At 41.6% G+C, this 13485-nt stretch overlaps 1 protein-coding gene across 1 annotated transcript; it reads right to left on the bottom strand.

Annotated features, from left to right (window-relative positions):
- Positions 1-554: 554 nt before the first annotated feature.
- On the bottom strand, positions 555-13091 carry hfm1 (helicase for meiosis 1). Its single transcript, XM_070845434.1, has 38 exons — positions 13021-13091; positions 12815-12930; positions 12146-12407; positions 11296-11636; positions 10798-10839; positions 10601-10671; positions 10322-10454; positions 9780-9931; positions 9600-9677; positions 9064-9219; positions 8770-8970; positions 8589-8677; positions 8433-8476; positions 8189-8290; positions 7539-7684; positions 7148-7242; positions 6840-6973; positions 6700-6747; positions 6404-6484; positions 6185-6276; positions 5912-6018; positions 5775-5822; positions 5513-5610; positions 5284-5418; positions 5113-5198; positions 4882-4965; positions 4619-4776; positions 4377-4480; positions 3790-3966; positions 3607-3666; positions 3379-3503; positions 2691-2773; positions 2406-2521; positions 1646-1945; positions 1445-1514; positions 1216-1315; positions 811-962; positions 555-689 (listed from the first exon to the last, which is right to left on the bottom strand). Exons 1-38 carry the CDS (start codon positions 13089-13091, stop codon positions 635-637), a joined length of 4512 nt encoding a protein of 1503 aa, XP_070701535.1. The 3' UTR covers positions 555-634.
- Positions 13092-13485: the final 394 nt, after the last annotated feature.

Here is a 13485-nt window from a genome sequence, read left to right as displayed (position 1 = left end):
ATCTATTGTGTGAGATCAATAAACAAAATACAACACAATGCAGTAATACCCCAATCAAAGCGTGGTGATTTGTTCAGTCAAATCTATATTATTTTACTTTTTTATATTGAAGTTATGATACCATTGATAAAATATCTGAAACATTTGTTGGTTAAATTTATCTTTCTGTCTTAATACTTTAATCCAATGACTCCTTGGGGGACTTATTGATAAAATAAACCGCATGCTAAGATAAAACACTCTCTAATTACAGCCCCAGACTTGTACAGAGCTGTAATAAAGTGTAAAGGATGAACCTGCTATCTATTTAAACACCTAAAATAATTAGCAACACAAACCTACTTCTATTTGAACTATTTCAACTGATTTACATGTTGCTGATTTACGCTCCACAACTGCACTCAATCACCCAATAAACACAAACTTTATTAAATAAATAAATAAATAATTACATTCGTAACAATTAGAACGAACATTAGAAAGTATTCACTCATTTTACAGTAAGAATATATAACAACGTGACTTTAAAACAGTCTACAACTTGATTTAAGGCCAACAGGTTAAAAGCCAAACCACAAACAGGAACATGTTACGTTAGTGACACATTCATGTCACAATCAGACAAGCAGTACCTCTAAAATATACCATCAAATATCCCAAGGAAAGCTTCCTCTTCTTTGCTGTTGATGCTGAATATGCAGTGCGTAAAAACAGAGGGAAAGAGATTAATCAGGCAAAAATGTACACCATAAGGTACGGATATTGAAATGAGTCCAAATATATAGGCCTTGTAATTATATTTCCCTCTACCTTCTGCTGACTGATGAGCTGGTGTTGGCTGGGACGCTCAAGGTTGAGAAGAAATCAAACCTTCTGTTAAGTGGGCCCACGCGGGTCTCAGTTTGTTTGGGGAGATTTTCTGGAGTTTTCTCTGTGACGTCTTTATCGAAGACGCTTGGTCTCTGCACATGGAGGGAGCCAGATACCGGTTAAGGTGTTAGATGTTTACAGGCACTTTTGACTGAGCTTAATCTGGATGTCGGTAACCCCGCTGCTATAAATAAACTGTCCCACAAGAGAAAATCCCATTTTGTTGAAACCTAAATGTATCCTCAGTGTTTAAAACATTATTTGGTGAAAACAACAAAAGGAGTAAGTTGTGTCTGTCTGTACACACACACACACACACACACACACACACACACACACACACACCTTCTTATTCCAGTCAAGCGTGAGTCTGTTATGTGGTGTCACTGTGACCGGTGAGGGTCCTGGTTTTCTGGTTTTAGGACTTGAATTTGGTGAAATCACCCTAAAAAACAAACAAAAATAAGACAAATATGAAGCCTCAGTGGATGACTTTCACATATTTCACACATTATTTGATTCCCGATGTTTCAAACATACAACTGCACATTAACATCTAAAGCTCTGGCCTTACCTCAGTGGTGTTCTGGCAGGTTTGATCTGTGAGTGTCTGAGGAACACTGGTGCTGATGTAGAGGGAAAGCCTACACATGAAACACATGTACGCTGATCAAAATCAAAACAACACCTAAAAAAGGTTTAATACAATTAATTCTTAACTAGATGTATAGAAAAGCGGGCAAACCACACACTGATTTCCAGAGACACGCTGTACCTGACGTGTCGTCCTCTCCAGACTGATGTGGTCTAGCGTTAGCTGGACACGATGCCAGAGATGTCTCACTGGCATGTGCCACATTCTCGTAATCAAAGTCGCCCCAGTCGTCCCATTCATCTCCAAGGTCAAAGCTGACAGTTGGTATTTGTGAGCATGAAGCATTTCCGCAGTGAGCGCCTTGGACTGACATCGCATTGGAGCTCTTTGAGTAAGCCAGGGTGGTTGTATTGTTCTGGCTGGAATGCGATTCATGGTTCCTCCATAGACTAAAGTCTGGGGTCATCAACACTGAGAAACCTAAGGATGGAAGAATTTGATGAAAAGGATGAATACAACATCAGACAAGAAAGTATTTACATAAGAACTCATTAGTTTTTTTAAGATGTTTACTGAGATGAGCTGGTGGCAACGGCTAAGAAATCACATGGTAGACACTGAAAAATATAGTATGTGAAGCAAGGCTGCAAGATTATTTTCATTGTCAATTAAGTTTCTGGACTAATCGATAAATTGTAGAAAATGCAGTTTCTTAAAGCCCAAGGCGACGTCCTCAAACGTCTTGTTTTGTCCACAACCCCAAAGATATTTAGTTTCCTGTCAAAGAGGAGTAAAGAAACCTGAAAGTGTTCACATTCAAGAAGTTGGAAATGAGAGAATTTTGACTTTTTTTTTCTTAAATGATTCAGAACATGTGACTGGAAACCCCCACAATGCTGGGGGATACGTTGAGGCCATCTCTTTTATGTCGCTGGTCTACCTCTGTCAGAGTGGTCCAGATGAACTGCGTCTGGCAGTTGAGTCCAGTCTTCTGCGGTCAGATCAATGGTCTCAGTGTGAGGTGTCCCTGAGGCCTCATAGTGACTCCCCACATACCTTCAACGGATAAAATAGAGCATGAATATGACTCAAGCCAGATTTCATTGAAACCAAGCATAGTTCACAAATTTTACTGTCATACTTTTTAAGAAACTAATCTGCAGCCATTGTTAAGGGACCTAATGTTCGGGTTTATGAACTACAGCAAGTGTAAAATGTCATATACCTGGAAACAGTAGGCAGCCTCTCTTTGGGCTGGAAGGCAAACTCCTGCATGTTGACAGACACAGACTCCTCCCTCATTTTCATCTGAGGAAATTAAACAAAGCGTCAAACAGACTAATTCAGCTCAATAATACAGAGAGCTAGATGCTTTATGTGGGCTTAATAGAACAGACACTATTATTGTTTGCGAAATCATAGAAAGTAAAAGAATATTTGCTTTTCTTATTTGGTCCAGTAGCATAAAAACGTGCACCCAGCTCACATTTTTATACAAATATGGAAACCTCATCTGGAATAATGGAGAATGAGTGTAGAAACACACATATTGCGTCTAAGATATAGCTTAGATTATATATAGATACCCTATATCTATTTAGTTGTGGTGTTTCATTTGGTTTGTGTATTTCTTATTTCTTCCCCACTTGTTGACATTTCTTTTAATCTCCCTCCTCCTCTGCAGACTCAAAATGAATTGTGGTTTGGAGATTCAAATCTTGCTCAAGTGCACTGTGCATCTTATTTGGCAGTGTTGTGTCTGATCTCTAGGAGATTAGTTTAGGATACAACCTCAGGTTTACAGACAACCGCAGACGACTGCACAATGAAGTCTCAATTCAACAGCTCTATATTTTGCATGGTGCCTGCAATGTTAAGGTCTATGATGGGGGCATATCTGTTTTCTTCCTCACCTTGAGTCGTTTGACAGGAGTCTGTGTGAGTGTGTCACACCTGCTCCTCAGGTCCTTCAGGTAGGAGGAGAAACTGGATTCTTGATTTGCTGACCTCTTCCGTGCCATCGTTACACCGACTTTACCTTAAGGAGGGAGACCTCTGTTATGTTGACAGGTACACAAAGTAATGTAATGCCCAGGTGGAGCCACACACACACACAGTAAGAGACGTGTGACTGTACTCACAGCAGTCGTGGCCACAGAGATCCTTATTCTTGCAGAAGTGGTTGCATTGTCTTTTATCGCCTAAATCTGATGTCACATTTGAGATTAAACAAAGAACATCGCAAATATTAATCTACTATTGAAGAAATATTATATATTTTCAGTATCAACAAAATCGTGAGTAACAAAGCTGCAGTCTTGTGCCTTGGTCTGCAGCAGATGTGACATTTTCCCTCTGAGCTGCAGCGTGGTCTGTAGACTGTGCTGAGTGCTGCGGTCTCTGTCCAGTATGATCATATGATATGTTGTATGGATTATCTGCTCCAAACCTCCTGGCTCCAGAATAGGACACCTTGAACGTCTCCTTGATGTCCAGGCCCACTATAAGAGAGGAAAATGGTCAAAATGTAGAGTAAATGCAATCATCCCTACAAAGCATCGACAGGCACAGTCTGTAGAGATGTGCAGAACCAAGATGTATAATATATGTAAAAGTGTAAGAAGTCCAAACGTCTGTGGTTTGATGATTCATCAAAATTAAAATATATATATTCAGCTTTATAAGAATATAATAATTGCCTCGTTTAGTTTGACACACTGAGGGCTGTTCCTCAGTGATATCCATACAACAAATAGTGCTTCAAACTGCCAGATCACAGCTCAACAACAGTATTGCATTACATGACAGAACAGAGTTCAGAACAACACAACACACCACCGAGTGGTATTTCCCTCTATGACACAGGTGATATAAAGAGTCTGTGAAATGCAAAGGTGTTTCCATGGTTTACCATATTCTGAGCTTATGAGATTGACACTGATCTCCTCTCCTTTTGAGGCCTTTGCCACCTCAATCTTCTTTGACCATCTACCAGATTTCAACAGCACCAAGTCCCTGGAAAACATACAAGAGGACGTCTGGTAAAACTCTGTGTACTGTATCATCTCAAAACAGGTCCTGTCTTGTTTTATATAATGGTTTAAAGGTCTGGGTGACACAAAATTTGTGGAAGATTGGAAGTGTTTTGCTCACGTGAGTTTCTGTAGGAAGACCACAGCGTTGTCAGAGTTTCCGATAATCAGGGAGACATAGTGGTGGCCTGGTGCTGTTCTCCTGGACAGCAGCTGTGCCTGGTTTTTTAGGTTCACTGTCACCACAATCTCTGCTTTGGCACAGCTATACCTCGGAAGCTACAAAATACAGCAGCAACTTTTACAAAAATTTTTTAATTTAAAACTAAAATGTACTATATCATACTTGTCCCTTTGATAGTAAAATTCTGCGACATCGTTTACCTGCTCCAAAGTAACTTCATACTTTGGGAGATGTATGACAGATTCTCTGATTTGGTTGCCAAATGGTGGATGTCTGTTGAGAATCTGAATAAAAGAAATAAAGTTGAAGCATCAGACCCTCGTGTCTACATTGTCACTGATGCAGCTCAAATAATAGTTTAATCAAATGCTTTGGATCATTAAAAAGTGATTTTTTATTATCTTATATTTTTAAACATTACGCAGACTGACCAGCTCAAGCTCTCTAGCGTTTGTTTGCTCTATTTTGCTGAAAGTGGTGAGTCCAGCGTTCACCATGGCAGTTGACAGGGTCTGGCCTGAGACACACAGTGTATTATTATCACATGTTAACATCAGCTAAGTTTTCGATGGTATGCCCATGTAGCAAAGAAATGTATCCACCTATCTTCTCCAGCTGTTTGGAAACATAGGGTGAGTTTTCCCAAAGCTTGGCCCTGAAGCACTTAGCCAGGATCAGGGAGTTGAGCAGAGCAGAAAAGCAAGTCTTAGATGGCTGACTCAGATACTCTGACAGGCCTGACGGGGGTCAAAATACGATCAAGGTTTAGGAGAATAGATATTCAATAGAAAGCTCTTTGTTTATTTGGGATCCCTGATTTACCAAACATACATTTGCTAATACGCATCCCATTCCTGAAGATCTTTGCTGTGTCCTGTGTAAGTCCAAACTCTTGAATTGAAATGGAGCCCAACTGAGCCTGAATCAAGCTAAAGACAAAACAATAAACATACATTATGTATAGTGGTCGTGCATAAGAAATGTATAATATAAATCCTGCAACAAAAGGTCAAAGGTCACTGGTCATAAACCAGTGTTCCCTTTTTATTCAACGCTGTTTTTCCACAGGGAAGCACTGCACAAATAAACCTACCAGTTCACTTTCATCTCACTGGTTTTGATCTTTCCCTCGATGGGAAACCTGGAAAAATACACATTTCACTTATAATGGCTTGTGTCTAGTTCCACCATTATCCATTTGCACTTCTCAGCCCTATAAATATATCTGACCTGATGGTGATCCTGTTCTTGTCCCTGTTCAAGGTGTTTAAGGGCCTTTTCTCATTCACTCTCAACTGAATGTCGCAGAACTCTCTGCTTTTCGACACCAACTCAATCTGTGCAAACAGCCATGTTTGATCTGAATAGGATTTTTTTCTACAATGCCTTACTGTACAAAGCATCCAAATAAAAATGATTACCTTCTGCACGAACCCATCCCGAGCACACTGTATTTGCATACAATACAGTACGAGTACTGTGCAGTCTTATCTGGAAACCTACCAGGTCAGACAGGTTCTCAGTGCCGGTCACTTTGCTGAACTGTTTCATGGTGTCAAAGGCAACGCAGTATCTTGCCATCAACCTGCCAGCTTCTGAGGGGAACAAAAACAAACAACTTCACGGCTTCTTTTCTCAAATCTAAGGCTCAGTTGAAAGCATGTGAAGATAAAGGTGAAAATGTTACTCACACAATGGAACAAAAGTTTAAAAAATCTCTACCTGTTGGTTTGATGTTGATATCCTCATCCATGCTGATCAGGCTGATGGAGGACAGAGAGTTGAGGTTCCTCAGACACAGTTCTACGAGAGGAAACAACAATTACCTTAAACTACAGTGGGTTAAGTGTTAAGTGTTGTGCACAGTTAACAGTCAGAGCACAGACAGAAGCACAGATGGATGAACAGTGGCTTCAATATAGTGGTTTAAATTCATTAACAGAGAACCCTCCTCAAGGCAACATGCAACTTTAATAACTTCAAAGACTTTGGATGGAGCAAAAGGAGCTGTGGCCCACCTTGCAATTTTGCTTCAATTCCATATCTGTCTATGTTGGCGGAGAAACCTGAAATTGGAGTTAACCATGGTGCACTGACTGGTTTTACACACAAAAATGAAAAAGAAGAACTGATTCAGATACAGATAATTTTCTCTGACCATAGTGGGTGGGATTCTTCAGGGCTCGGATGTAGAGGAGGCTGGAGCGGATCCAGTCCAGAGCCATGTTGACATCACTGACTGTTTGGAGAACAATCTCAGCATTCAGGTGCTCCACCAGGTGACTGTGTAAGCTGGGGCAAAACCGTATACTGTTACCTCGTGAACTACTGTGTAATCTCTCTCCTATGACACAGCAAGAGCCAGAGAAAGACAGAGAGAGAGAGAGAGAAAGAGAGCGAGAGAGAGAGAGGGAAAGAAAGAGATAGAAGAAGAGGAGGGAATGTCACGTGACTGAGCTGTAATACCTGCTTTCAATGATTTCCATCCCATTCATAAGTTTCATGTACTTGTCTTTGGTTTGGATCTTGGTCATGATCACTGCAGTTGCTGACGTGTCGAACTAGAGGAAGAAAGGATAAAAGTTTCTGCATTATACTAAAACTAGCTGCTGCTATCTGTCTTACTTCATTGACTGTATTATAACAAACCTAACAGGTTCAGATACCTGCAAGTTAATGGTACACTTTCAAAAATCAATGTAGAGAAATTAAACTTGTGTTAAAATTATACAACCCCACTGAAAAAAATGCACTCGTCTGTTGCTTGTTTTGCAAGGAATGTTGCATCAGCCTTTACCTCTCATGCTAAAGGAGGTGAGACAATTAATAGAGTGTTCCTTTATTATTCTGCCATTACTTGTGGTCTTCCAGCTCGGCCTATCATCTGCAGCAAGTCGGCCTCACTGTACTCCTCACAGGAGCCTGCCACATACTGCATGGTGGACTTGATCACCACCAGATGAGCTGGCAGGTTCACCCCCATGGCCAGAGTCCTGGTGGTAACTAGGATATTGAAAATAAGATCACAAACACAAAAGCAATCTCCATAAAACACAATAAAAACCCGTCTTGTATACCAGCAAGTCGTAAAAGTTTCCCACTGTTTTGCACTAGAGTGTGGTAGATTTCCTGAGATCTAAAAATCTTAACCTGTTAGCATCTAAATTAGTACTAAGACTCCTACAACTGGTGCATTTCAGTTCAGCTAGTGTGGTTAGGAAGTCATACTTTCTGAAATGTAGATTTCAAACAACATTAAACAGATATCTACATACATTTTTGACGCAATCCTGTTGTAAGAAGTCTTGTGTTGAGGCCATGCTATGTTTCAACATGATATGGGTGAAATACAGTATGAGTCAGTTCATGTAATCGGTGATACCTGTCTTTCCCGTTTATGACTGCAGCGTTACGCAGAAAATAATAACCCAGATAATGCTGCGCACTTATATAGTCACATATCCATTTACAGCACAGGATGAAACTGTATTCGTGGCAAAGTCTTACAGAGGACAGGAAGGTCTCCCAGGATGAAGGCATTTTCTATCAACTTCCTATCAGACAAGTCAACTCCTGCATGGTGGTAGCCGACTCCTAACATCACCAGATCTGGACCACAAATGAAACACAGAATAATGTTTTACATTTGTTAATTTGAGCCAAACGAAAATGCACTTGGTCTGTATTGAAATAGGTTTCAGGTTCAGTATCGGGTGACTCTTGACATTAAGGTTTCAAAAGGAGGACTCACCTCTCAGTTTTGAATCCACAATAGAGTTGGCATATTTCATCAATCTAAACAGATTACATAGTTTAAAAAAAAATATCAAGAAGATCGGGCTAAGCTGAAGAACAACAAAATGTTTTGACGAAGGGTAGCATAAGTGTGGAAGAGTGAGAAACACACCTTTGCTTGTGCTCAATGCTCATGATGAACCGAGCATCTTTGGCCAGAACTGTAGCTGACTGCTGGACTCCTTTCCTCGTAGAGCAAAACTACAGAATAACATAATTATTGAACCATGAAGTGATCAAATCTTACCATTAACTCTATACTACACACAGTTTGGGCCAATTTCCTAACCCACCACTAGTGCAGGCTTCTGGTCAGAGTACGTTTGTATGATGTTGGCCATCTTGTAGTTGAGCGACAGGTCAAACTTGAACTCTGTCTGGTTTGGGCTGCAGGGGAATCCCAGCACCACCTTCCTTAGCTTCACAGGACGGTGGCTCTCGTCTATGTCCAAATATGTGGCTGGACCTCTCTCATTAGAAAGCCACTCGGCTATCTAATAACAGACAAAACAATGCCGCTTTAGTTCATTTTCATTAAACAAACATTTGCCCTGCTCTTTTACTGACTTTCTATCTCAGTCACTCACATCGGAGATGTTGGGTATGGTGGCTGACACGGCCACAAACCTCATAGAGAGGCCTGTCTCTGGATTGTGTGCTGTCCTGTAAGCATGTACGGCCTTCATCCTGCTCACCACCACTTCCAGAGTGGCGCCGCGGGTCGCATCCTTCACCACATGCACCTGGAAGAACACAATTTGTCATCTTAAATTTGACCTTAGAAACATCTTAAAAGGTCCAACAGAGATGTTGGTGTGTAAAAATTAATCTTTATCACTGTATTCCACTATAAACACAAGGAGGTGCATCTTAGTCTGGAATAACTAGACAGGTCAAATGCACTCTCATACGCCCAGAACATGATGTGCTATAATTTTTTAATGGGCGACCTCCAGTGAAATGATGTGCCATCAAGCAATGTGGCATAATTAAACACAATGTAGACAGCACATCCTCTGGCACACGAGTGCACGGTGAGCATGCATCATCATGCAGGCACATTATGGGATGCTAATGCTGAAAAAATGGGCCTGTGAACAAACCACCTGACAAACACACTGACCTCATCGATAAGGAAGAGCCTGACTAACTGCAACAGACAGTTATCCTTCCACTTTCTTGTCATGCTGTCCCATTTCTCCTGAGGAAAAGATGAACAATTTCATTTTTGATTCTTATCTTCCTCTTTCTCTTCCATTTTCGCTGCATTCGTTTAATTAAGATGTGGTAAAATGTCACACACAGGCGTGGTGAGGATGATGTGGGAGTCCTGAATCTCAAAGAAGTCATCTATCTCTGTGTCGCCCGTCAGCTCCTTACAGCTCAGCCCCAGAGGACCAAACTTCTTCTTCCAGCTCTCAAAGCACTGACTGCAGAGAGCTTTGATAGGGGCCACTGGCAAGAACACACAGTGAATCTTTTTTATGAGACAACTCTTTGTTTCTCAGAAATACTCTACATCTATAATTGAAAAAAAAGGAAAACAGGAAATGATACCCTAAGCAAATTAGAAGACCAGTGCTCAAAACCTCAGTGCATGATTACAGTTAGGTGTGTTGTGTCAAAACACTGCTGCTCTTCTCTGACTTTGTTTAAGTTGTTTTACATTAGGAGTAGGGTTTCTTCCTCCTGCCTGAATTTTGATACACCGAATGTTGAGACTGGAAAATACAACTTTATGCGCTGAACGGCATATATTTCGTATAAAGAATTACTCTTGACCAAATCTACTTAGACAGGGGCTATATTAGTATATCAACAGGGTCTACACATGAGTCTGCTCACTATAGACAGCCTTGACATCTCTCCAAGGCTCCGAGGTCTCCATTAGCAGACGAATGATGGCCAACTCAAACAGCACCGTTTTACCAGATCCAGTAGGAGCACATGCCACAAAGTTGTTACCCGTGTACAGAACCTGTGAACACACCAAACATAAATGCACCCAAGGAGATACTCACAGTTGCAGTTCACTTCTATGAGGTTATAGCAAGGCAATGAAAATGTTCAAGTCATTCATAACCCTCAGAATTCTGGTTATAAAGGCTTTCACGTGATGCTTACGTCATCTAGTGCTTTGGACTGAACGTAGTTGAAAAAGGGGAACTCGTTGAAGACGGATCTGAACTTAGCTGCTGTGTTACCGTGATTCAGGAAATCAAACAACATCACTTTTGAGATTACATCCCAAGCACACTAGCACAGTTCAGACGCTGTCTTACCATTTCAAATTGTGCTGACTAAGGTAAGAGAAAGGATACGGATTTCAGAGACTGGTCGCAAAACTCCAGACCCAGAAGACCCTAAAATGGACACAGTCAAATTAAAACACAGGCACTTTAATTTTCAGTCACATGCTGAGTCCACTCAATATCAAAATGTAATATTGATGCTAATATGAAATTTATTTTTTGAAACACTTTTGTTGTCAAAAAAATCAAGGGATTTTATTTTGTGAAGTGACTGTAAAGTAAAACTGCAGAGATTACTGTAGGTTGCAAAGGTTTCTACTGTTCTACTGTTTTACCATCCACCACCTAGTGACCAGCATGTTTCATTACAATGGAGCGGTCAATGGGGGGAGCTCACCTCATTTCACCTCATCACGCCCAAACACATTGTGGCAGCTGCTGCCATGGCTAGACATGGGCATGCTCATTAACTGCAACACTTTTACAGAAGCTATATGAGTGTTACTTGAAAAACCAGTCAAAGACATATGAGCAAAGCGCCCATCTGTGACTGTGTCAGTGCAGCACCTTGTATGCGGAGCGGCTGAGGCGTCATGGGCGGAACGAAGGCTCTCTTTGTGCCCTTGTCCTGCGTCTCTGCATGTGCCGCCTGCTGCGGGGGTCGGCCACTCACTGCAGATGAGCCCAGAGGAGGGGGCGAGAAGGGGAGCTCGGGGGAGAAAGGAGGAGCTGCCTGGCTAACTGTCACCCCTGGCGGCTGAGGAGGAGGAGGCACTGTCGCCATGGTAACCGGACTGAGAAAAGTTTGAGGTCTGGATGCTGTCTGGCTGCCGCCGCCGCCGCCGCTACTGAGGTCATCTGTGTTTGACGAGTCACCTCCACTGTTAAACACCTGAACCTTGAACAAGCTGTTGTGGGAGGGAGGAGAGGAAATGGAGGGAATAAGGAATTAAAAGAGGTGGGACGTAGAATGAATGTTGCTGCTGTAAGCATGGAGGCCTATTTGAAGAAGGGCAGGCATTCTGGCCTCTGGCAACAAGGCTAACATGGGGGATGTTTTAGCCTCTTTTAACTGGTCACTGATAAGCCTCTGTACAATATACCCTGGGTCCATCTTAGCTGTGTGTGTCATGGATGGCAATAATTTGAAATATTAAACAGTAAATCAGCACTACATTACATTTTTGGACAGCCATTAACTGGAAATACTGTACGGCATTTATATAGTAAAAAAACGCCAATCCTTCTAATTGAAGTATTTTTAAATTATGTTCTGCATCTGCGTCAGTGGAGAAAGAATCCATGTTGACCTTCTTTTTACGGCATTAAAATTTTACCATCCTGTTCTGTCTGAAAGCAATGCGCACACACTCTTTAATTCACGTAAATGTCATCTTGACAAAAAGCTGACACTTGCCTTCTCCGTAAAGGTGGGCTTTTGCCGCCGTCCAGAGACAAACACCTCTGGCTGATAGCCGCACGACCAGGGGTCTGCGAGGTTTCATCTCTACCTCGGCTACTCTGACAGCCACCCTGAGAGTAACGCCTGAACTCTTCACCTCCCCAAAGGCCATCACATCTGTTGGTGCTGTTGCTGCCACCCTGAGTTTCAATCTCTTTGTCATTGTGGTTGTAACTGCAACGACTGCTGATTTTTGAGACCTTAAGGTCAGCTGATCCTTTAAACGGAAGCAGGAACTTCTTGGGTTTCTGTGAGAAACCTGTGAGTAATATTGATGAGAGAGAGTTTTTTGTCAAACCAAGTAGCTGGTAGCAGTCATTTGGTGCCTTTTGTGGGTTTAACGCTCAAAATGAAGATTGACTATTTTGCTTGCTGATGAAAAGAATTACCAGCCGTGGATTTATCATTCCTGTCATACTAATGACTATGAATGTATATCATAAGACCCAGATCCCAGTTTGTTTATGCAAGACGATGAAAATTGGGAAAGCTTTCAAGTCTATTCAAGCTATCGTGTCAGTGAGTCACACAGTTAAATTTAGTAGGACTTCAATAAGCCAGATACTGAGCAGTTTACTCAAGTCAAGTGAAAAGGAATTCACCCTAATCCAGAGCACAACATACTGTATAGGGCCGAGAGAGACTCTGCTTCCTCGTGCATAGCCTGAGCGGTTGGAATCTGAGAAAGCGATGGGGGCACTTCCAGCTGCCATGGGCTGGCCTCCTGGTGCAGAGGCTTTCTGTCAAGCACAATGCAGAGGGAAACATATTAATTCAGCTGAGAGAGGAAGAAGAGAGAGGGATGATGTGGGACACGTCTTTGCACTCACACTTTGTGGATGATGGGTTTCTCAAAAAACAGATTGTCCAGGGGCAAGGTGCAGTCACTGGTGTCGATCATCTCATCAGATCAGGACTGTGCTCGCACATTTGAATGCAGTGTCAGCCAGTCACCATGGACCTTGGTTGGGGAAGAGAGAGCGAATAAACAGACCAGAGATACTAACATGGACGTGGAGAAAAGCAATAAATACATTTGTGGCTATGTGTAACTTAGAGGATGAAATTAATTGGAGAATAAATACGACTATTGTCTCTGCAAGCTTGAGAGGTTTTTGAAGGTGTGTTGTGGTCTGAGTCATCAAGATTAACATAGGACATGATTTACCACCATTTAATTTTTCTCTCATTAAACATTCTCCAATGCAAAAATCAAGTATCTTAACATAGCTGCATCATCATTGAGTACAGTATGGATTCAAACTATTGGTGGGATGACAGAAAAAAATATCACA

The sequence above is a fragment of the Pempheris klunzingeri genome, chromosome 15 (genome assembly GCF_042242105.1).
Source record: "Pempheris klunzingeri isolate RE-2024b chromosome 15, fPemKlu1.hap1, whole genome shotgun sequence".
Lineage (NCBI taxonomy): Eukaryota > Metazoa > Chordata > Actinopteri > Acropomatiformes > Pempheridae > Pempheris > Pempheris klunzingeri.
Note: the sequence above shows the minus strand (reverse complement) of the source record. Positions and strands in the feature narration are given on the sequence as shown.

Excerpts from the sequence above, each read along its gene's own strand:
- hfm1 (XM_070845434.1), bottom strand. The coding sequence starts at position 13,091 with ATGATCGACACCAGTGACTGCACCTTGCCCCTGGACAATCTGTTTTTT. Across the intron at positions 6,277-6,403 it reads TATCAACATCAAACCAACAG|AAGCTGGCAGGTTGATGGCA; the intron begins GTAGAGATTTTT and ends TGTTCCCCTCAG. Across the intron at positions 6,019-6,184 it reads CTGAGAACCTGTCTGACCTG|ATTGAGTTGGTGTCGAAAAG; the intron begins GTAGGTTTCCAG and ends CTGTTTGCACAG.